Source organism: Dermacentor albipictus, chromosome 10, assembly GCF_038994185.2.
Source record: "Dermacentor albipictus isolate Rhodes 1998 colony chromosome 10, USDA_Dalb.pri_finalv2, whole genome shotgun sequence".
Lineage (NCBI taxonomy): Eukaryota > Metazoa > Arthropoda > Arachnida > Ixodida > Ixodidae > Dermacentor > Dermacentor albipictus.
The window spans coordinates 21,317,031-21,340,969 of record NC_091830.1 but is presented as its reverse complement, the minus strand read 5'-3'; the positions used below and the strand labels follow the sequence as shown (position 1 = coordinate 21,340,969).

At 46.2% G+C, this 23,939-nt stretch overlaps 1 protein-coding gene across 7 annotated transcripts in view; it reads right to left on the bottom strand.

Moving 5' to 3' along the window:
• The window catches only part of LOC135919701 (microtubule-associated serine/threonine-protein kinase 3-like), a 27,887-nt gene extending 3,948 nt beyond the window's left edge, over positions 1 to 23,939 (bottom strand). The window contains exons 1-16 of one of the 7 annotated variants that reach the window (XM_070527160.1): positions 23,681 to 23,939; positions 23,221 to 23,250; positions 22,926 to 23,123; positions 22,750 to 22,808; positions 20,823 to 21,188; positions 17,158 to 17,249; positions 14,284 to 14,449; positions 11,481 to 11,653; positions 11,345 to 11,415; positions 11,150 to 11,266; positions 10,083 to 10,324; positions 9,035 to 9,182; positions 7,551 to 7,681; positions 4,845 to 4,977; positions 3,121 to 3,279; positions 1,655 to 1,839 (exon numbers count right to left, since the gene is read on the bottom strand). In XM_070527160.1, the coding sequence (XP_070383261.1) occupies positions 1,655 to 1,839; positions 3,121 to 3,279; positions 4,845 to 4,977; positions 7,551 to 7,681; positions 9,035 to 9,182; positions 10,083 to 10,324; positions 11,150 to 11,266; positions 11,345 to 11,415; positions 11,481 to 11,653; positions 14,284 to 14,449; positions 17,158 to 17,249; positions 20,823 to 21,188; positions 22,750 to 22,808; positions 22,926 to 23,123; positions 23,221 to 23,250; positions 23,681 to 23,705 (2,295 nt within the window). In that variant the 5' untranslated portion in view covers positions 23,706 to 23,939. Of the gene's footprint in view, positions 1 to 1,654; positions 1,840 to 3,120; positions 3,280 to 4,844; positions 4,978 to 7,550; positions 7,682 to 9,034; positions 9,183 to 10,082; positions 10,325 to 11,149; positions 11,267 to 11,344; positions 11,416 to 11,480; positions 11,654 to 14,283; positions 14,450 to 17,157; positions 17,250 to 20,822; positions 21,189 to 22,749; positions 22,809 to 22,925; positions 23,124 to 23,220; positions 23,251 to 23,680 lie in introns of those variants that run through there. The other 6 variants (XM_065453552.2, XM_065453548.2, XM_065453549.2 and 3 more) reach the window with 6 other exon arrangements.

Genomic DNA, 23,939 nt, shown 5'->3' with positions numbered 1-23,939 from the left:
CCTCTAGTCTCCTCAGTAGACTGTACCGAGGAGGAACATGTATTTTTTTATTGTGCATTAAATGAACGGAACGTTCATTTTTCATTTAAAAGGGAAAATTACAGTCATGCCGTAAACAAATGCGTATAATTTTTCTGCTATTTTAGGGCAAAATTTGTTGGCAACACTGAATGGCTGTAAGGAAAAAGTACTAGAAATATTCGGACTTCTGTATCGATGCATAATTGCAACTTTCAAGTGGCTGACCTTCCCGCTGTAGTGTCAATGGCCGAAAACACTAGCCTTTCATGGTTCTTTTTTCTTCTTTTTTTGTCGTAAGCGCTGGAAAGATGTGTACAATATTTCCCACACAAATCTGAGGAAGCAATGCAGTGTCACCATTCATGCAAGTGGCAGTACTGTTATCACATAGCTCACTCATGCTTTTTTTTTTCAAATAAGAAAATTTTCACGACTGAGGCATGTTGTAACAATCAGAATTATTCCTAATCATTGACCTGACGAAAAAAAAACAATACAGGAAAATTATTGCCAGTGCGGTTGCGTGAAGAAAGTAAAGCGCTAAGTATGAGAACAGGGCATCGGATGTTCCATTTGCTATTGTGAGCCAAACGCGTTAATTTCAATGCGGCAATGTACGTGGAAACGCATTCACGTATTGTGAACTGTGTATGCGCGCATATTCACATCTTCGCGGCTCCCACGTAGAAAAATGCCTGCGCTATGCACAATGGTGCATACGCAGGCCCACTATAGCCTTACCCTCTACAGCAATGCACTATCATTTATACCGACGTTTCCAGACATCGGATCTGCCAGGACAACAAATATATTGAACTTTCAAGCAACTTGTGTTTCTGCTACAGGTGAGCAAAAACCCAGAATTACATTAGCATAACTTTACCAATGCATTGCTAACCTTCCAAGGACTAAACGCTGCAGGCAGTGTTAAAATTGTGAAAATCTTCAGCGCAGATAATGTCGACTACATTGATTTTCAAGCATTTTAACTGTCTTTATTGCTTTGTTGTTGTTGTATTGCTTTATTGCTCTTTATTGCTTTACGCACGTTGTGGAAGGTCACAGAGTACGAGAAGCAAATAAAAAGATCTATTTGACTTGGAGGCTTTCATAGTCTGTACTCGACTGCGCAAAACAATAGGCAAATGTCCCGCGTCACGGTGTACTTTCATCATGATTGCATTACAAGCAGCATCAGAATAATGAGAAATAGAGTTTTGAGGAAACGCACCAATTTCTACGTCACATTTTGCTAGAATGGCATGTAGTTTACACAAGTTCTCCCTCCTAATTTTTTGTGCCATACTTGTAAATCGCTATTGTCTCCGCGTGCGCCCAGCCTGAGCCTCGTGCAAATGGATTTGCAAATGATATGCAAATGGATAGATTTTTTTATCTAAATGGAAATCGTGCGCTCGGGGGCAGCTTCAGCTAATCCCGTATGCAAGAACTAACAAAGTGCCTTCAGTAACTGTTTTAGAAATTATTAGTGCCGGATTCAGCTTGTAATTACGCGTCTTTCTTTACACGTCACCGCTTTAACCGAAATTATGCTACCTCGGAGGAATTCTCCGATTACGTATTTTTCGGACAAAACAATGCGGCGATTTCAGGGATCTTGTTAACCACGCACCCGGTGTTTATAATTCTGTACGGACTGGACGAGAGCACTGTGACGACAAGTTGGTCTCCGGAGGAGTTCATCATATTTCGTACAATTCTGAGGGGCAGTCCGGCAACCTTGGTGCCGTTGACGGCGACCACCACGTCGCCGACCAGAATCTGGGACCGCTGAGCAGGGCTGCCTTGCTTCACGCTCTGAAAAACAAATTGCGGTGACGTTACGGCGAGAATTTTGTGCTGGCTTTGTGCCGGGCACCCAGCATCCTGGTTTAGATTTCTGGCTATTTCTGTCACACGTGCGCAACTGCACGAGTGAGTGTGGTCTGTCCAGCTAGCTTCTTTACTGTCGAATTCTCACGAAGCACGTGCAACTACCCAGCTGGTTACATATTCATACTGTGAAGGCAAGAACCGTGTTTCTTGGAGTGTTTATGCATGTGTAACGGGTTCCCCTTTTCAGTATCATTACTCAGGTACACTCATTTATATGCGTGCATATTGAAATTTTTGTTTTGCACGAATACACGTGAACTCAAGTAAAAAAAACAACAGTCGCTGCTGGCACTGCCTGTGATTTGTGTGATTAACACGTGACACTCCAACGTGCACCGAAAGGCGTCTCAGTGAGCTCATCATCAAACATCAGCAGGTTTTGTCGCGACGGACGCTCCGAGCTGTTCAATCTACTGAGAGAGATGAGACTTGATTCATAATAAAAAAACTTTTAAAAGAATGTGTTGACAGGCGAAGGTCATGGAGAAGTAAGACTGAGAACGGGTCCCTGGAGCCCCGTTCTCCAAGCATGTGCCTTCGCAGCGCTTAAAGTGACAGTATTTGCATATTCTTATATAGGCGGCCCTGTGATTGTTAGGTAGAGAGCACATCAGCACAAAGCTCACGGCATGTGGTATCGGAATGCTCCAAAGAAAATGGCGGGAACATACTAACTATGAATCAAAAGCAAGTGATGTAATTAGGCATGATATGTACGCACAACGCGTGCCGATGTTCATGGCCGTGTCTGTCTTCATTGTCGTTCGCTTGTTCGCTACAGTCCCCGAACGGCCTAGAGGCTTGCCCTATTTCAAAAGTGGGATGGATATCCACGCCAATTCACGCAAACAATTAAAAACTGCACTAATTTAAGTTCGCTACCTCTTAAGGTAATGGGAGTCACGAGACGTTCAAAGGCCTGCGAAGTTACTTCTGTCAATAAATGCTCAAACATGACCACCTTCATGGCAGTCGGACCGAAAAACAGGAAGTGGCTCTGGAGTCTAAAGTGATGTTAACAATGCGGTTCTTGCGGGCTTTCCTATTATTTGCTTGCATTTTGTGCCTTATGGTGTCGAAACACATGATTTTCATTCCTCACTGTAGTGATGTGTGTCAAAAACGTTAACTCTTATGATGCGATATATAAAAATCGGGCCCCTCGGTTCCCTTTCTTCTCGTTCAACGCTGGAGGTAAGTCACCTTTAAGGCCCACCTCAACAATGAAGAAGTTCCTGCCTCCTTCGCCTGTCGCGACTTCCAAGTTGACGCCGAAGCTCCAGAATCTTCCGAAGCTTTTCTTGCGGAATAATATCAAGTTCAACTTTTCGCTCACTCGCTTGCTTCGGGCCGACGTGTCCGCTGCAAATAAATTACGCGTGAATGTCGGGCCTTTTCTTATAACTCTTAATATGTATCGTCACGGGGGCAGGCTCCCTAATACTTGGCAATTAAATAGTAATCTTCCTGCCACAGCATTTAACATCAACGCCAGTTTTGTACACCATAAGACTTGCTCACGTTGAATATAGAGACCAGATGAAAAAACAAATGTGCTTGAAATCAGCACGCTGAAAAAAGCACCTTTTGTTCATCTGCCAAGCACGTTAATAACAATTGCAGCTCTAGTGCGTTATGGTGCATTGCCACGTATTTATTTATTTTTTATTTATTTATTTATTTATTTATTTATTTATTTATTTATTTATTTATTTATTTATTTATTTATTTATTTTTACTTTCTTAGTCAATCACTTACCTACCTACTTATACATAAAACTCATAGGCCTCGAAGGACCATTACATGAACGATGGGCATAAAAAAGGAAGGAATTATGATAATGACGTCACAAACATGCGACAAAACGTTCGATGGCAGACCTAAAGCCCGCAAAAAAATATTATGGGGTTTTACGGGTCAAAACTAGAATTTGATTATGAGGGATGTCGTAGTGACTCCAGAAGTTTGGACCACCTGGGGTTCTTTAACGTGCACCCAACTCGTAAGTACAAAGGTGTTTTCGCATTCTCGCCCCCATCGAAATGCGGCTGCCGTGGTCGGTAGTCGATCCCGCGACCTCATGCTTAGCAACCCAACACCATAGCCACTAAACAACCGCGGCGGGCACTTTCTCTAGGAAGGCCATTCTAAGCTCGACACCAGTTCGGTAAAAAATACATGCTGAGAGCATTGGTGCGGGCCTGTGGTGAGATTAAGGACCACGTTCAAATCATTTCTAAAAGCTGTTTTACACTGTTTTTACACTCTTCTTACACTCTTCTTACACTTTTCTTATAGCACTGACACTGTTCTTACAGCGCTTAATTTGGAGATTAACACCAGTAGCGGCGGCGTAATTATTGCTACCATTCTTACTATTCGCAAAAAAAAGAAAATTGAAAATCGTTAAGATCAGGAATGGTTTCGGGATCAAGTATATATATACGGAGGAATTTAGTTATGTTTAGGTTAACAACACAATGTTACTCGATGACTACGACATCAGGCTTCATGAGACACGCTTGGGTTGCGGTTGTTATCGTGTAGAGCTGTGGCGGAACGTGCCTAATATGCTGAGCCGGGTTCGGCGGTCCTTGCACCAGTCGCTGTAGGATTTGAGTTCGACAAAGGACTGGGCAGCATAATCGAAAACAAAATTAAGTATTCTGCCCAGAGATGAGTTTGTCACAAAGGCGCTTAAGTTTATCATGGTTTTTTTGTTTTGTTTTTGTTCTTTCCTTTACCAAATTTGACTAGATGCCTTCGGGCCAGGCGAGTTTCCGAGGAGAAACCTTCGCTGATGCCGTATTCTGTGCCTTTTTATTTTGCCGCTTCAAGACTCGACGACATCATAATCCAGTCAAGCGGGCGAATTTCACTGTTATTGGCTTCCCCTTGCCCCGCGTGCGGTGTTGTGAATTCTCACTTTTGGAAAATCCGGTGAAACCGTACATGGATTCCGCCTCTGTCGTCTTGTGGTAGTCGATTTCGGACGACGACACGTTGGATTGGTCCATGAAAGATTCGTTCAAGGTTACCGGATTTTCACTGTCCCTCGTCTGAAATTGCAAAACACGTCGTTTAAACGTGGAGTGGCCACTTGTTCGGTTCGCCAGAATATGCCCACTACAAACAATACATGGCAAATAATGCGATCTGCAGTTTCACCTCAACGTTGAGAATTTTTGCTGAGTTAACTTTGAACCTACATATCTGCCCTAGCGGAATCGTAAACAATGCCACACAGGTTTGTTTGTTTTTTGCATTTGCTGGCGACAAATCTTTTTGACAGATCACTCGTTACTGTGGGAGGAGTGCTCGCTGCATCCTGCAGACGACGTCAGCTGCGTCACGGGATAAGCACTGTAGAGGCGGGCACTATTTGACAAGATCATACGTTCGCCAGGATTGCGGTAACGTACGTTCACGAATCAACGCCTCGGACGGCTCGGGAACTTACGGCGCTGTCATGCCTAAATAGCGGACAAAGCAGCAGTGCTCGCAGTGGGTCATTAAATCCAACGGCCGTCGACAGCGCTACCGGCATCGTCACTGTGACTGCCGAATTGCAGTTCCTTTGGGCACACGTTCGCCCATTGAGCAATTTTGCATTTAGTTTCTAGTTTGTCCGCCTGCCAACACCTATCGGGGACACTTGCCATCTCTCCCGAATTTTTTCGTACGATATGGGTTTTCCTTCGCACCGCTATACGACGCAGGCTGCTGCCAGACGACGCAAAGTTTCCGTTCTTAAAAACTCCCTCGATCGTGGTTATTGAACTTGAACTTGAAATTTACTTGCATGCAAGTTAACGAATTTGGGTATGAATTTGCCATTTTACGAATCATGTGCCTTTAGAGAGAGAGATAAATTTATTTACAGAAAGGGAAAGAAGTCGGCCTGCGCTATAACTTGATCTGGCCTGCTACTCTACACTGGAGAAAAGGGAAGGGGAGGGGAAGGGCCGATGAATGATGATGATGATGGTATAAGGAAGGTATACAAATACACAGAGTTGTACCATCTCTAAAGCCGTGAGTCCAGCCCAGTGGCTGGGAGAAAAGCTATAGCGGCACTTGATATCATGGCGGCGCTGTTTGCATAGGGCCAAGGACCTAAAAGAAACTCGTCTGATAGCGGCCTCTTATGGATCTTTGCAATGGAAGAGACCAGTTGCTGTCGTTCTTGCGCGTACGCGGGACACACACAAAATATATGATAAAGTGTTTCTGGCACCCCACAGTATTCGCAGTTTGGGCTAGTATCACAGCAGCTTATCACATGTCTATAAAGGTTTACCAAAAAGTAGCAGTCACGGGAAAGTTTCGTTTTGTCTGCCTCGGAACCTTCCGCTGGAAGTGTTTTGATGGTGAAAGTACAAAAGCGGGGTACTTGCTTCGAACAAATACACATGCAGGCAATTTCCTGAAGCAGATGACGTCGACAATACCGAAGCCGCCGTGACGTTAAAAAAGGAATGGTTTTCTTGCCAGTATTTGCTGTCCCTACTTAGCTGCTGCATTTGTGCTGCACCTAAAACGTAAATCCTCGCTAACAAACTGCGTATCTAACCCCGAAAGAGCGCGCGTTCAAGGCAAGCTTAAATAAAAATACGGGCTATTTCCTTCCCTTTTCCCTTTCCTTCCTTTTCGGTGTTGCGCCCGGGGCACTTCGCGAATTTTGAAGCGCAGAAGTTGGCAGGTATGCACGTGACCTTGTTTCTCAAGTGAACTGGGCCTGGCAGCGTCACGGATACGTACACCCGGCCACAAGATATTACGGACCATGAAATCTGAGAAAAATCCGAATATCTCCGCAACCTCACAACGCAGCGTGGTATTTGCATCTCAGGCCTCGACTATGATATGCTAACAACACTGTCGTATACAGTTTTACTGGCTACTGCTACAAGCCGTTTTTCTGAGATCCCGTGGTCCGCAAACTTATGTGCCCGGGTTTACGTGCGCATGAGCTTACTGACTGCGTACTTATGTACCAGAATCAAATTTCCTCCCTATCACTATAGGCTGGGTTTTCTGAGATCCCGTGGTCCGTAAACTTTTGTGCCCGGGTGTACGTGCGCATGAGCTACTGAGTGCGTACTTATGTACCAGCATCGAATTTTCTGCACGTCACTACAGGCTGGGTTTTCTGAGATCCCGTGGTCCGTAAACTTTTGTGCCCGGGTGTACGTGCGCATGAGCTACTGACTGCGTACTTACGTACCAGCATCGAATTTCCTGCCCGTCACTACAGGCTGGGTTTTCTGAGATCCCGTGGTCCGTAAACTTTTGTGCCCGGGTGTACGTGCGCATGAGCTTACTGACTGCATACTTATGTACCAGCATCGAATTTCCTGCCTGTCACTACAGGCTGGGTTTCCTGAGATCCCGCGGTCCGTAAACTTTTGTACCCGGGTGTACGTGCGCATAAGCTTACTGACTGCGTACTTATGTACCAGCATCGAATTTCCTGCCTGTCACTACAGGCTGGGTTTTCTGAGATCCCGTGGTCCGGAAACTTTTGTGCCCGGGTGTACGTGCGCGTAAGCTTAATGACTGTGTACTTATGTTACCAGCATCGAATTTCCAGCCTGTCACCATTTCAGTGATGAATTTCCGTGACACCCACCATGGAGGCGAGTCGCTTGAAGCCCGAGGAAGCGTACGAGAAGAGTGGTTTCTGCTGCGAGCTGTCCAAGTCGGTGAGCTCCTCGATCTTGATTAGCTTGCGCTCCTGAGCCGAAGTCTTCGCTGCGGCGGCTGCACAATGCCGGAGAGTAAATGTGGCATCTCCTTTGGCGCGTTACGCGAGTGCCAGTTTAATTAAGAAACGCATAACGCTTCGGGCTGCTAGCAACGCGCCGTGCTGGCTAATCGGCTAAGGCGCTCGGCTGTTAAGCAATAATTGGCATATTAGCAGCACGGTAGTAAAAGTGCCTCATTAGGGTTAAGGCCAGCTTCTGAGACTCCCTTGTAGCGACATTTCGCGTTGGCGGATATAAAAGTGTTTGAGAGGAAGAAATTAATGCGGCGCCCCCTCTAACAAGGCGCCCTAATTGTTTACCACGGCGGAGTTTTGACAGGCACTTGAATTGCTTTGTGTAGCTGTGCGTTGCTGTCCGCCTTTCATGCGAAGATAGAGGCCCAACCATATGGAGCACGGGATAGGCGTGGCCCGCGTCTGTACGCGTATGACGAAGACAACGGTGACCAGCTACACGATACGCGCACAAGTGCGCGCTTGTGGAGCGTAGAACAATGTTGCTAGATCACCCTCAGCGGAAATGTTTGTTTGGGTTTCACAAAATTTATCCTGAGCATCATTATGCTTGCCTTTTCTATTCAATTTATCAATATTTTATCAATATTTTAGTGACTACATTGTTTTCAAATTGAGAAATGCACACCGTCTGTATCTACGCATCGTTGAACCATGCCGAAAGTTTAGATGCCAGCCACGTGATGTCGGTACACCGGCTGCCACTTCTTTCGCGTACACTCAAAATACGGTATTGCCTGCGCGTCTTGCTTAGACGCGCAGGACAAGAGCGCACGGCGTCGCAGACGCGCGACGCGTAGCGAAGCGCGTAAAATTAGTCCCATGTGGTTGGGCCTTAAAGTATGAGCTTGCACGGTGGTGCGCCCGATATGGAGTCGGATGTACAATGGGTTGCGATACTTCCTCCAATACTAAGTACATTGAATGAGGGAAATCTTACCCATAGATTTTGAGCTTAACCGCAATATTCCATTCTGATAATTTCGATGCTTTGAAAGGCCTGCTCGCACGAGGCCACACAAACCCACGTTTTGTGCATTTGCCGAAGAAATTACCCGTATCAGAGAGGCCTCAAGTGGACTTGTCAGGGCAGCTTGTGGAATCGCACTGCTTAGCTCGAGGGGACGAGTTTGAACCCTGATGGGACGACCACGTTTTCGATGGTGACGAAATGCAAAAGCGCTCGTGTCATTCAGGCGCAGGTGACAACTACAGAACACCAGGTGGTCAAAAATGAATCCGGAGTCCCACACTACGGCGTGCATCGGAATCGTATCGTGGTTTCGGCGCGTATAGGACCGCCAGAATTTAGTAAATTTAGAGGCCTCACGCACACAGGTTCAGCGTGCTGTGTTCAGCCACTGCGGTAGGCGCATCCGAGGCCGGTGACGTGTGCATGAGCTCGTAGATGGTCGGGACGTCGCAGAGGTCGTTGCTCGAACGCAGCCGGTTCCAATCGAAGTCATCGAAGAAGAAGTGCGACTGCGCCAGAAATTCGCGTGCGTCGTTTCGCAAACTGCCACTGAATATATTAGAAGAACGCGCGAACGCATCAGCCAAGACAATTTCGCCGTGCAGGCTTAAAAGGAAGCTTTAACTCGGCCGTAACTCCACGCGGCCTATTCAAATACATGTAAAACGCGAGAACGCTTTTCTGAGATAACCCTTGGACCGATTTTAACGAAATTTGTTGCACATGAGAGAGAATGTTAAATTCTAGTGACTGTTTGAAGCGGAATTTGGATTTAAGGCTTGAATTCCGTTACAAAAATTTTCACAAATTCGGAAGCTTGAAATAAAAATAGAAGCACCGAAGTTTAAAAATTAGTAGCTATGCATCAAGAACCGATATCGCGGTTCTATGAACGGCATCCATTAGATCATTAAAAGCGGACAAATTCGATATGTCATTTTACATCTTACGTGAATATTTTACGTTGTTTACAAGGGCTCTGCAAAAGCTGTATTTCCATTTTATTAAACTTTTTTAAGATTCGTGTGTAACATCAATTTTGTCCGCTTTGTATGTACTATTAGATGCATTTCACAGAATTGTATTATCATTTTTCTTTGATGACTTACAGTGTTCTAAACTTGATAATTTTGTTTTTTGAAGATTTTAGATTTTTGCCAATTTTAATAAAGAAATGACGAACTAAATCAAAAATTCAACACCAACAGTCACTATATTTTAGGTTCCTCCTTTATATGCAGCAAGCCTCGTCAAATTTGGTGCAGTGGTTGCCGACAAAAACGAACTCTCCTTTTACATGTATTTAGATGGGAGCACTCGAGCTAAATGCTCTTCTTAAGATGATAGTATAGCACGATATGTTGCGCTAGCCACACGCGGTGGCAAGGGTGAACGGCTGTTCAACACACCTTGATGCGTCGGTACTGCCTGGAGCCGAGTCTTTCGACAGGGTTCTTCTTGAGGAGCAGGTACACCATGTCTTTGGCGGTGCTGTTGGCCGAATGGGGGTGTTCGCCGAACTTCGGCCACTTGAGCGGCGAGGCGATGATGCGGTCGCGAAGCAGCTTCTTGGTTGGGCCTCGGAACGGCACGCGACCGGTCATCAGTTTGTAGAACACCACGCCCGTGGACCACCAGTCGCAGGCACGGCCTGCTTTTAACGTTCAACGTGCGCCGTGACATTAGGAGAGAGAGATATATATGTATTGACCAGTCAAGAGTCTGGTTGGCTACCCTACGCTGGGGGAAAGGCGAAGATGAAGAGAGAGAGGGGGGGATATAAGGAAGGCAGGGATGTTAACCGGCAAAGAGTCTGGTTGGCTACCCTACGCTGGGGGAAGGGAGAAGAGGAAGAGAGAGGGGGGATATAAGGAAGGCATGTTAACCAGTCAAGAGTCTGGTTGGCTACGCTACGCTGGGGGGAAGGGAGAAGAGGAAGCGAGAGAAGGGAGAAAGAGAGGGCATACAGACGTGTACAGACAGTCATCGAGTCAACGCCGCTCATGCAAACCAGACGTTCTCAGAAAGCACAAACGTCTTTTCACTGCCTTCTGAGCCGACGATCGGTGGGAACGGTGCTCTAGTGCTGTCTGTTCACTCAGAGGACGATGACCTAGCTTCCTCAGGTTGCTGGGACACATTAGGAAATGTACATGGCCACATCCCAGCCACTTCAACGCACGAACCGTAGTGAATGAGGCACAGAATGAGTTCCTCTCCGTCATCGTGTTCGGGAAAAATGTTTCCCGGAGCACTACCACCAAAATTAGCGCACCTATTAAACAAGATTACAAAGACAAAGAACGCTAGACACGTACGCAGCTTGTTCGTTGCAGCATATACATATCTCTATTTCAGCACTAACCACTGCACCAAAGGTTCGGGGATCCTCGCCTACTGTGCGAAGTGGCCCGAAACCACCGACGCACCCGCAGAGCGATGAAAGGAACAGCCATGAATTAGCGTTCTGTCTCACCGTACGGCCTTTGCTTGAGAATTTCCGGGGCCATATAGGGAATAGTCCCGGCAGATTCTCCGTCCCTGAATTCGGACGCGGTTCGCTGGAAGTAACCTCGCATGACGCGTTTCGTGACTGCATAAAAAAAAACGCGCACGAAGCCGCGTCAGGGTGACGAATAAATGCGACTTCACTTGCTTTCGTTATACTTACAGTGCGCCAGGCAAATTTTATTGGTGTCAAAGTCTATGAGCTTGACTCTTCCTCCGGGAATAATGAGCATGCTGGAAACGAAGCGACAGACGAGTGAGCCTGTAGTACGCTGAGAGGAGCCGTTGGGCACGCTTACTTGGACACCTTAATGTCACGGTGCAAGAAGCCCTTGAGGTGCATGTGCTCTACGGCCAGTATGAGCTGGGCCATGATGATGCGCACCTGGTCGAGGGGCAAGAACATGGCACGCTCCATCACGCGCATGAGGTCCACCCCACGCACGTACTCCATCATTGTCACATACGCCTCCTGTATGAGACACGCGGAGTGCTCAGCATGGGCTGATCATTTCATTTGCGATACACTGCGGTCGCATCAGACCGAGCAGGTGGGATTTTATACATAATGAAGTGCAATGTAGAAAAACGTAATGTTAGACAAGGTCCAATATGACTCGCAAGTACACATCATCAGTAAAACAAAAGATATTGATAACAGGGTGCGGGAAAACGCTGAAAGAACACAAGTATTCACTAACAAATGATGAAGATTTGACCGTTTTCATGCGGCCAGGCTCACATTTGCAGACGAGTACGTCAGTAGACAGAGACTTGTGTTGGCTTAAAAAGCAAGCTGACGAACTAGAAGTTAAGAATGAAGACAATAAGATGTTAATGTGAATCCGCAATAAGATGTGAGCTTGTGCAAAATACCGCTATGTACAGTAGTATCAAATCAAATACATAACCAGAAATAAACAACTCAGCGACCAGCAGTGGTCAAATAACTCTAAAGGTCATTAAACACAAGCTCTAACCAAAGCAAACTGAAAGCAGCGAAGAAGCGTATACGTTAGAAGTGCTGCCTATAGGGAACGTCTGAAATCTATTGCAGCATCTGATGCATTGATATCACTTCGAGAAGGAGCACCACGTGCTTATCGTCACCGGCGCGGTGCTTGATTAATACGGGAGAAGAATACAAGTGTGAAAATGACGTAGGTGAGCTGTTTAAAAGCGTGAGCATACCTATGGCTATGAAACTTTATAGACCCACGACAAATTGAATACAATAATTCAAACCTGGCTACATTTCTTCGCAATTATAATGAAAACATGCTTTCTTCAAGCATCAGAGCAGAAAGTGAATTGTTTCGATATTTCTTGAAACATGAATGAGCCGCAACTACTTGAACCATTTCAAGGCACTGTTTGTTTGTCTTGGTAGAAATGGACCAATACGACATTGGAATACTCCAGTTTAGGTGTAATAGGCAAGTCTTGCATGCCAAGAGTTTAGCAGCAGCAGGCGCTAACTTCAACCTCTGTTTAGGAAAGCGCACTTTCGGAAGACGCCGATCAGCTTTTGCTTGTAATGAGCCTTGACCATGAGAGCGTATTTGTAAACGTAATGCATGAATACACATATATTCAAACGGCATCCAATGCGTTCGCTAGAACTCATTCGACTGAGACATGCGTACTTCCAACGTCACAGCTCGCGCAGTGCAGTATAACTGAAGCAGCTGAAATAACGTTAGTCAAGCAAAAAATAACGATAATTTACACACAACTTTGAACTACGACGCTCATGTGCCGAGTTGTACTCAGCGGGCTTGATCATGGCGGCTTCGGCATGGGTTGGCTGCATTCTGAAACCTCAGGTTAGACAACTTTGCTTGCTGAAATGAACTGCAACGTAGCCTATATACGCACGCTGTGTACCGACCATGCAGACCCTGTCGGCTTGTGACGTCGTTTTCGCACACGTAGTAGGCAAATTATACGGCAGCTAGAATAGTACCTGTCGGTGCGCGGTTTCCGCAGGAGAGCATCGCTTCTCCCGCAAGGCGCGAACATGCTCCCCGCGTGTTATTGTCGCAACTCCGGCGAGCATGTCGCAGTACGGGAACGTGAGGTCGTCGACACAAGGTGGCACCGCCGACGAGACCCCGTAGTTCTAAGCTATGCAGCTCGCGGTCATCGAGTCTTCTCTGTTCGTGTATACACACGCCACGCCAGGCGTGTTTACGTAGTCAGCTTACGTTTACTGCAATTCTTAGTGCCAGTGCACCTACGAGCCTTACACTTCGCGTAATATTCTGACATGTTCCTCTGGCGTAACCGTGACTTCTTTTTTATTAGTACCCTGACGTTGCACACTCCAGAAGACGCTGTCATCGACATCTTCGTGTCAAATGTCATTACATTTTCACTGGTAGCAGCTCCACCAAAAAGAATGTCGTTAGAGAGCTTAAGGCATCAGCGATTGAATAGCCCCGTTTACATGGATGCGATAGAATGCGACGGTAGCGCGTAGCATTTGCTAGCGCATTACGAGTAATTTCATGGGCCAGTTGCAACGTAAACGCGGCTAACTTCATTTTCTTGTGCCCGTGTGGTAAAGGTATAAGTAGCGTATTGTCAGTAACCGCAGTATTAAAACCTGTGTCCTATCTGGTTATACTGTGCGCCCCAGGGTGGTGCTACAAACCCGGCTGCTTACGCTTATGTCCCCAGTAAGCCAGCATTCCGTGAACGGAAATTACGTGTACGAGCAAGCCAAAACGCTCTAATAGGGCATGCCTTGGATGTCTTTACACTGATATTGCTACAGTATGTACTGGGTAGTCAGTTGTCATTACTCACCGGTACGTTCCGACGTCCAAGACGAGTTTGGAAGTCTCGCACTCATTGCTGCTCGATTGTTTCATTGTGGCACCCTCGTATTTCTCCTGTAGAGAATTTACTTTCTGCGCGACAACAGCCTATACGACGTTGACATCTCGCAATCGCGATAACGCATACAAGTCCAGGGGGCCTACTGTCGCACAGTGTACGAAACTCACAGAAAATGCACGTTTTCCTATCCTGACTGGTGACAGTCTGCCCATTAGGCTTAACCTCTAAGGCATCATATGCAAGCGTGGTGCTGCTCACCTTCGTGGCGAAGCATGCGTAATACTTGACGAGGAAAGGGCTCCGCACGACGGAAGCGACCACCTTGTCGATGCACGCCTGCTTCGGCTGCTTAAATCGGCCTGAGGCGATCACCTTCACCGTGCAGATAAGGTTGGCCGGCTTGTATCTGGCCTTGTATACGGCGCTGCATGACGGAAAGGCCGTGTCATGCACATCACACTGGACCGCTATGTTATGCACTACTCAACGAAAGACTCAACGTCAACTACGAAAACTCATCGTCTAGAGGCCCACCTATAACAAAAACCGGTTTTAAAGCGAAAATATCAAAGCTTTTAGGAGTGGGATCAATTCGAGAGGTCATGACGTCCAATTTTCAAGACTGTATTGTGCACTGCGTGTTAAACCGCCCGCGTCCCACAACGCCGTGGTGGCGTAGCGGTTTTGGAGTCGCGCTGCGAAGATCGAGGTTGCGGGATCGAGTACCGGCTGCGCTGGCCGCATTTGTGCATGTGTTTCTGTGTGTAACCGTATTGGACCCTCTGTTCTCAATTACCATAATAAACTGAAAACAGTAGTGCGACTGTGTCGTGGATTCTTTAAGCCAGCAGTTTCAAGGCACCTCAAACCGGTCTCATCCAGCACCATTCGCAGAGGAAAAGGAAGGCGCTTAAGGCGCGTTCGGGCTAAGTATGACAGAAGTCTATACCTTCCCTAGATGTTTGTACATTCCCTAGCGCCGTCGTCCAGAGCGTGGCAACAAAACCGCCGCCACAGGGTTCACGACGATTTGCTTTGAACATGCGCTATCAAAATCTCACCGCCGCTGCTCGAGTGCTTCTTAATGTGCACTTAATTTTCGTCATCTACATTTATCAAACACTCTGGCCTATGGCCGGCACGGCTCAGCGTCCGTCAACCTGCGAAACTGTAGCTGCCTACCACTCACGAATCAGCCATCTCCGTAGCACAAAGAAAAGCGTGCTACATTATAGGAACACCACTCAGTAAGCGCTTACGCAAAATTATCTCCTCCAACCAGAGACCATCACTATAGTTGGTCCAGTGCACTCTAAGCAAGTTCGTCAGACGCTGTACTTGCTGAACGCATTTTTCGTGTGCTACGCATTTATTCTGCGACTTAATGCTTTTATATATAGCGCTCAAAGACATACTGTTGTAAAGAGAAAAGATTGGGTATAACGAAACATGCAGCGTAGACTCCTAATAACCTCGCCACCACTTCGAACGAAAAACTTTTTTTTTACAGCGGAGCTGTATTTGGCTATGGTTCGGTTCATTTTTCGTGTCCGTGCGCCAACAATAACAAAGGTGAGCGTGGGCCAATCCCGGAGATTGTACAATACCGGACCGACCCATGGCGAAGGTCACGCAGGCTTCAAGCACTCTGCCCCTAATCATAACAATAATCATCAGCCTATTTTATGTCCGCTGCAGGACGAAGGCCTCTCCATGCGATCTCCAATTACTCCTATTCTGCGCCAACCGACTCCTGCTAGAGCCTTCGACTTTCTTAATTTCATCCCCCCCCCCACCTCCATCACTTCCAAATAATAATCATAATAAACAATAAATTACATAAATAAAGATCCAAGTCGATGGGTATTGTGGAATTGTTTGTGAACATCACATGGACTCACACGAGCAGGAGGCCTTGCCATATACGCAAAGGACAAAATGCATTTACAACTATCCACCCTTGGATCGCCAGAAAACAATGCCGCCGACTGTAGGGATGGATGTCAGTGCCGTGCCAAATAAATGCGGAATTGTGATATTCACTGTGTATATTATCTCCAGACTCACCCAAGTGTGATATCGAGAAGTTCATGACCACACACTTTGCAAGGGTTAACCATGATGACACTAATAGCCTGTGATTATCGTTGGAGGCATTCAACGTGGACATTTCGAAACAAGACATGAAATGGTTCATGCACTTTGTGCTAGAAGAATTTTGTTTGGAGTGTCACGCTAATCCAAATCGCTCAGCTAATCAATAAAGGTCGTGTATAGACTTAACTTTGGATAAGATTCTGTGTAAGGTTGTAACCGAACCAATCAGTGCATATCCCAGTAATCACAAAGCTATCGCCACTGCCATTGCCAAAGGATAAAAATATATACATGTACCCTTGTCTAATACTGTGCGATGTGCTACAGCTTCGCTAGTCATTCATCTTCACAGAGTTGTAGGCCTACTAAATTTTTTTGACCTATTCGGAGGCATTTGGTGAGTAAGCAATCGCACTTTAAACCATGGGCCTTCGTTATCTACTTCGAGTTATAGACACAGTTACAACCTGAAGCAAGCTTCGTACTTGCATGACCGCTAGATCGAAACACGTAGTACTTGTAAGTATTATATATCTCGGTCTGTGCAAGCCAGAGCAGTCATCTTGTAGTGACCAGAAAGATCTTTTCACTTCCGCGATGAACCTTTAGATTAAAAAAGTACACGCTCAACTTTTGTTTGTGTGAAATATACAACTTGATTCTCTTTGTGTTCGCAACTTGGTGCGAACACAAGGTGTTCAGCAATGGTTATGTGAGTATTGCACACTTCTGTACGGTCTCTTGTGATTTGCGTAACACACATTTGCATTCGAAACCATTTCGCCATAAACTAACACTTCGGCAACAATAAGTGAGCTCAATTGACATTGTGTTATTTTTCGTCGCAAGTACAAAACAGATGTGACAACGAAAGACAGCTCTGCACCTTGCCTTGTATCTTCTATTGCCTCGTCTTTGCTCTAGAAATTAACACTATGTCAAGCGAGCTGGCCCAACAGCACAATCTTACGTTAACATCCACACGTGGGCTCATATGTCATTAATTTGACGTTTACTGTTCCATCCTCTACTCACCCAAAGCCGCCTGCCCCGAGAAGCTTTACAGCTTCGAGATCTCGCGTCCTCGGGATGAATTCAGTGAACGGGGGCTGTTCTTCAATCATCATCTGCCAAACACGCAAAAAAGACTTAGTTCGGGCACACTGACAATCCACAAGAATCGCTAAAGATGATCACTGGAGAAGAAGAAGAAGAAGAAGAAGAGTGTGTGTGTGTGTGCGTGCGCGTTGCGTGTGCGTGCACGCGTGCGTGTGCGTGTGTGTGTGCGTGCGTGTGTGTGTGTGTGTGTGTGTGTGTGTGTGTGTGTGTGTGTGTGTGTGTGTGTGTGTGTGTGTGTGTGTGTGTGTGTGTATGTGTGTGATGCGCAAAGAGATGTCCTAGGAGGTAGGAGGTACTCAATATACGGACCAGTAGCCGAAAAATACCGGTGTTCTATGTCGAGGCTTCCTCAAAAAGTGGCCCACGACAATCAGCAAGCTTCTCATACTGGCACTTTGTTAGCGGTTTCAAAGGTTGTAATTTTTGCCTCTGATATGGGGCTTTGGCGATATTGACATGTGTACTTAACTCTTTTCCGCTGACTCCCAAATGTCGATGCCGATTCCATCTATTGCTTATGTTGTCACCAAACCTTGTGTAATCCATTGCATGTGCCTCTCGAATAGTGTTGTACATTGTGTAACACCCGCGAGTACCAGCAACTGTGCTGGAATCTACGAGTCACTTATAGATAGTCGACGAACTTCATCCGGAGATCAGATTCGACGACTGATGATCGTGCTCGGCTCTTCGTTCTGCTCTGAGTGCTATTTTTCTGGGCACTAGTTCACTTAATAAAGAGTTAACTTTCACAGTAAAGTTGTGTATCACTCGTATCCCGGGATTCACCTTCGTCTCCGTCGACAGAACAGTCGACAGAAAATTATTCCACGAAATGAAGTGAAAAGTGTCACCTCCATTGAAATTACGCATGAAAGACATCTGAGTATTCGTTTCAATAAGGAAAAGCACAAAACAAGCATCAAAACCACATGATAGATGATAAGGCCCATTCGAGCAATGCGAATGAAGCAGGGAGTGATGTCATACAATTTCATGTGTAAAAGAGAAACCCGCCTAGCAACTGATTTCGTTTGTGGTGGGATAGCGGTACGGGAAGGCCATGCATGGTTAAATTTTTAAAAATAAATTACGCGATTTTACGCGCCAAAACCATAATCTGATCATGAAGTACATCGTAGTGAGGGACTCCAGAAGAAATTGGACCACCTGGAGTTATTTAACGCGCACCTGAACCTAAGTACATAAGTGTTTTCGCATTTCGCGCCACGCATAGTTGGGACTCCCGAAGAGCAGCGTTAACACGTTGACAAGCGACAAGAAAATGCATAACGGTGTCGTGCTCAGGTTGGTAGGACGCAGCGTTTCATGCAAAAAGCAACGTTCATTTGAAACGAAGGCCATTGAAACACTACTGAAATGCCATTTAACTTTTCCTAAGAATCCCTCTAAAGGAGCAACGGAATAACTTCAGTGATTACGACAGCGATCACAAGGCTGTTATCAATATCGTTTCAGAGAAATAAAATTTTGGTATAGTGCATTTAATTGTCTTGCTGTCAATCATTTTGTGTAGCACGTTGCTCAATCGTTCGAGGCTACGTCACATTGGTCTTTCGTATCAGGCGATGTCACAGCTTTACTGACCAACTACCGCCACAGCGTGGATTGGAGCGCAATTTTTAAGTACGCCTTTGGCAGCGTGTCATTTTTCACTGTCATGATAACATGATAGTATTACAAGAACGTATCCAGATATCATAAGATTTGTAACAATGTTTTCAGCATTCTTTTTTTTCCTTTCATAAGAAGCAGTAGAGCGCGCATTTCAAGGCACAAAAGTGAGACTAGTTTATATGCCCACTTCTAACTATCTAAACCCATTCACGCAGCTGCGACATACAGGTCCGGACTGTCATGCAACCTGCACTACGAGCAAATTGTAAAACAAGATCCCCTCAGCGAATTCTGACAAACCCTTAGAGTCTATAGAGACCTGTGGGAGCGTAAGCATAATCTGAAGCACCCAAAAGGTCGTTCTTTTATGGGCGCCGCCATATTGCGCACGCAGTGGTGCCATCTACACTCTAAAAACTGTTTGCACCCTTTGGGGTGTATATTTGTCCCACAACAATAATCGTCATCTGCCTTGCTTGCGTTTCCTTTCTTTAAAACTCGGCACTGGCTACTTTCCTGTCGAGAATGCTGCGTCACACTGATAACGCGCATGCCGTTCGTGACTGGTAAGAACCGGGCTCGCAGCGTTAAAGAAAGGAAACGCGGGCAAGACAGATGACGATTATCGTTGTGGGACAAATATACACCCCAAAGGGTGCAGCTGTTTTTAGAGTGTAGGGGCAGTCAGCATGCTGGCTTAGACGAGCAGCCCATGTTTTAGTTTCTGGCGGTTGTTTCCACGTCGAGCTGTCTATTTTGTTTGACGTGGCCTCTTCTACCGGGAATGGAGTTCTGTGAGACGTACACTGAAGCAATTTAGGTAAGCGTTGCGTTGAGGTGGGCGGAGCCCCCCTTGCGATGTGTGTGCATGTGTTTGAGCCTACACAATCAGCATCGGAGATCAGTTTTATATTTCTGAAGATTCATTTCCTTGGTGTGACCTTACTGCAACATTCTCGACGTAGTTCTAAGCTGTTGCTTAGAAGCAGTCAGTACTTCCGAAACACGGCAAACCCAACAGCGTAGATACTGCTCTGCTGCGGAATAAGTAGCGCTGTTTACTTGGACAGGTGTTCAAATTGTTACCTGTGCATGCATTGTGCGACTACCTCGTTTGTTGGACGAGGTTTCCGCGCACGAATAAATTATTTTTGGTTAGTAATAACAGGATGCCGTACTGAACAAGTGTGTCTTACACTTGTCATGTGGTCGAGTGACCCTCCGTAGGCTGCAAGAGCGTCCGAAGCAGTGGTAGGTGCTGGATTACAGATATGTTTCTTCTTTATAACGCATTGTCCAAGCATGCGACATAATCATGCGAGATCTTATTGAGACTTTAGCATGTCTCTTGTTTGTTTGTTTGTTTGTTTTGCAAGCGCCGTTTTTATTCAAACACCTTTGACACCTGAGCAAGGCAGCTCCGGTGTCGAAGGCACCGTTACTTTTTCCCCATTTGGAATAAAAGTGCAAACAGTGAAGTACGATAAATACTAGATACGACACCACAACAATGCGTACATAAAGATCCACCAATGGGCGTATTTGTGTTCTGTTCAGGGAAGGGGGTAATCAAGCAAGTACAGAGTAATCGAGTACGCGCTGAAAATTTTAATCCCTATGTGCATATTTTTCCTGGTTTTCCCATAATATACTTCTAAGAGAGAAGACGTTTTCAAAATCAAGTTTTATGATATTATGGTAGTTCCTCGTCGCTTCTTCAAAACACACGATAAAACAATCATCACTTTGCAAGCATTCCTAAAACCAAGTCAGCTGAGAATATTACACTTTGAGGCTGGGTAGGCAGCTTTGCCCTATAGCATTACCAAGCTGTTGAACAGCGTCAGTAACGGTTTTTCACTTGTTGCCCAGCGTTTCGTTCAACACAAACCACTAAGCAGACTGCGTGCACCACACGTGTAGTGTCGATTAGTGGCACGTACCCTGTCGGTGCGCGTGACAACGGAGTCCCCGACAGCCATCCAGTCGGTGACCGGCACCTCGGAGATCTTCTCGAGAGAAATAGCCAGCTCACCAACGATGATTGTCAACTTGCGGATGACCAGGCCGAGGCTGCGCGCCGTGACGGGAGCCCGCCTCATGCAGAGGGTGTGCAGACCCATCAAGTTCTCGACCATGTCCCGGATGTCCTGGTACGTGATGAACAGCCTGTGCAGCTTCTGCAGGCAGTCCTGGGCCGCCAGTACCGACTGCTCCTGGCAGAAGTGCGACAGCGGGTCGCGTTTCAGCGAGACCTTGTTCTCGCGCATGATGAAGAACTCCAGCAGCACCGTGGTCACCTTAGGTATCTGCGGCCAAACGTTTGACGCACGCATGCGTTTCGTACCACAAGTGAGGCAGAATAGATGCGGCTGCTGTGTTGCTTGGCTTAACCCAAATCGTCAAGAATGCACGTAAGCTCTGAAGCAACATGATTCCGGGACATTCGATCTTTCAGGCAAAGTGCAAGACAGGCAGCGTGATTGCGGAGACGTTTACGACACGGAATGGTAGGGAGGAATGGGGTATATGCAGAAGCGGGAGAGACCTGCATATTTCCGCAAAGAGTGTCCTTATCGAGTTAATTATGCATGTCACAGATGACGCTGCTGTGACACCCAAGATACTGTGGCCAAGCTTTGCTTAACGATAACTGCTTCCTTCCGCGCAGTAAGCGTTATATGTGTGAAAAATCGACCTTAAAGCGCCGTAAAATAAATTCAACTTTTCTCAGCTCCTTCTACTTTTTCTTTGAAGGGGTTAGTCATGCGTCCAAGTTACGAGAAATTTGATAGCTTCTGTTAATGAGACGCACAAGGTTGCCGTCGTTCGGAGCCCATTAAGACGTTTTGTCTAGCCAGTAACGTCCTTTCTTTTTCGGGGTTCCTGGATTCGGAAAGATGGAACACAAGTGCTCCAAGGCCTCCAAAAAAATATCAAAGCAAGCAGCTCCAAGTTGTGTATTGCGGAGAACATGTACCTCAGTAAAAATGGAGAGTCCATTCTTTCGTTTGAAATATTACAATTCTGTTACCGCTGTTGATTGGAGTATGTAGCGCTTCTAATCTATGGCTTGTACGTATTTTGTTACAGGGCTGCACAACATTAAAAATATGAGGCTTTCCGGTAGCGAACGTAACTGCAAAATAAAAATATAACTTAAGCTGCTTTGCGTAATACAGTGCTGCACAGGTTAATGATGAAAAACGTCTGATCATGTTCGCTTTAAGCGTCATTGTAAAGGGAATAGTCCTGCAAGGGTTCAGCCAGCGAATAGCGTGGCACTTCACGCTGCAAAATTATTGTGCGATAAAATCAAAAACGTAAGAATTGCCACTAAGGCCATGAGTGTGTCAGAATCTGCTCTTGTCCACGATGTGCAGAAGTACAATGCAAGCGGTAATGCCAAGGAAATTGTATTCAAGGCCACACTCGTACGTATCGGTTCCCTCTGCGAACCCGCACGCAAGTACCTCTCCGGGTTTAAGTGGACCTGTCAGCCTACAGTGTTCTTCATGAGCAGCTGTAACATTCTTTCCTGCCTGTCACATTATGTTTCCTTATGTCTCCCTCTTTCAGAATTAAATAAAGGTTTGTTTCACGCAACACCTTTCTTTTTCTGTAGCACGTAGGACTAGAAACCGAATATTAGCTGAGTACGATATACGTTATCATACATTCACCATGAAGCAATTAATGAGTCTCATTGACAAGTGTTTGGTAAAAAGTACTATTATGAAAATTTCCCAGTCCTGCCCACACTCATCTTGGCTGACACCTCTGGATGAAGGCCCTCAAGATTTGGAAATATAGCCATCTAGTGTAGCGATATCTGCAGCTACATTTCAGAAAAGTTTGAGCGTGTCTCACCCGTGGAAACAAGGCAACCAAAACTTTCACAGCAGAACGTTTTTTCTGTCGCATCATCTCTGCGGAAAGGCAAAAAAGAAAAAAAAGGATTCGTATGGAATTATACGTGTCGATATTGTTTGTTTCGTTCGCTATTGCTTTAATCAGCACGACGGGCAGCGAGACTCGGTGCCCACCTTTCTGTTGTTTGAGAGACACTGACGTCCCCTTGAAGCTGCCGCTGGTAGGCTCATCTTCCTCCGATGTGCTCGTGGTCGACGTCGCAGGCGATGACCTGCTCGGGGAGCTCAAACTGCCCATGCCGCCGGGGGCAAAGGTAGATGCACCACCCCGAAGCCGCGTTGAAGGTGTCGCTGGCATTGCTGTGGAGCTGCCTGCGCGGTATACAGCCACAAGGTACACCATCAGTTTACGCAAGCGTCCACAGTTATCCACAATGCGGTGGAGCTGTGCATGATAGTTTATGCTTACCGCGACGCTTTGTAAGTTTCTCGGAGTTTCCTGCATAATAAACAAGCGATATCTTTCTCTCTCTCTCTCTTTTTCCGGGCGTTAAGAATCACATCCAGGAATAGTGTCACCGTTCCCACATTTTTAAGACTAAAACGCTCGGCTTTTAAGCGCTTCCGTGCCCAATGGATGTCAACAAAGGATCATTCAATGTAACAGTGGTACCGCAAAATCTGGAACGTCCACTTCGTCTATAGGAGTACTAATTTGCCTGTTGCGAAGCGTAACTTCTTTAGCGCCAACCTCAGTCCAAAGAGCACCCACAGTGTTTAAATGTTCATATTAGCAAGGACTCAAACGAGCATCTCGGGCCGCCTGACATACGTTATAGGAGTGCTCCACACTTTGCAGTCAACAACAACAAAAAAACGGCAATTCCACCAGACCCACGCCGGCACACTTGACATTAGCGGATACGCACCTCCTTGCTTGTCCGAGCCTGGCATTGCGAGTGAAATCGGCGAGGTTTGGACCCTAAGACAGCTGTCAGCCCGCGGAGTCCTGTCAATTCGGTGAACCACGCCTGACGCACAACTCTCGTGCTTGACGAGGCGGGGCAGCCGAACGTCTCCTGCCGTGCTGCCAACGCGATGCTCGAGCGCCACGTTCTGGTTGTTGATGATGATGATGATGTCCTTGATGAGTTTGGCGCTTACCCACTCGCGGGGATTGGCCAAGAA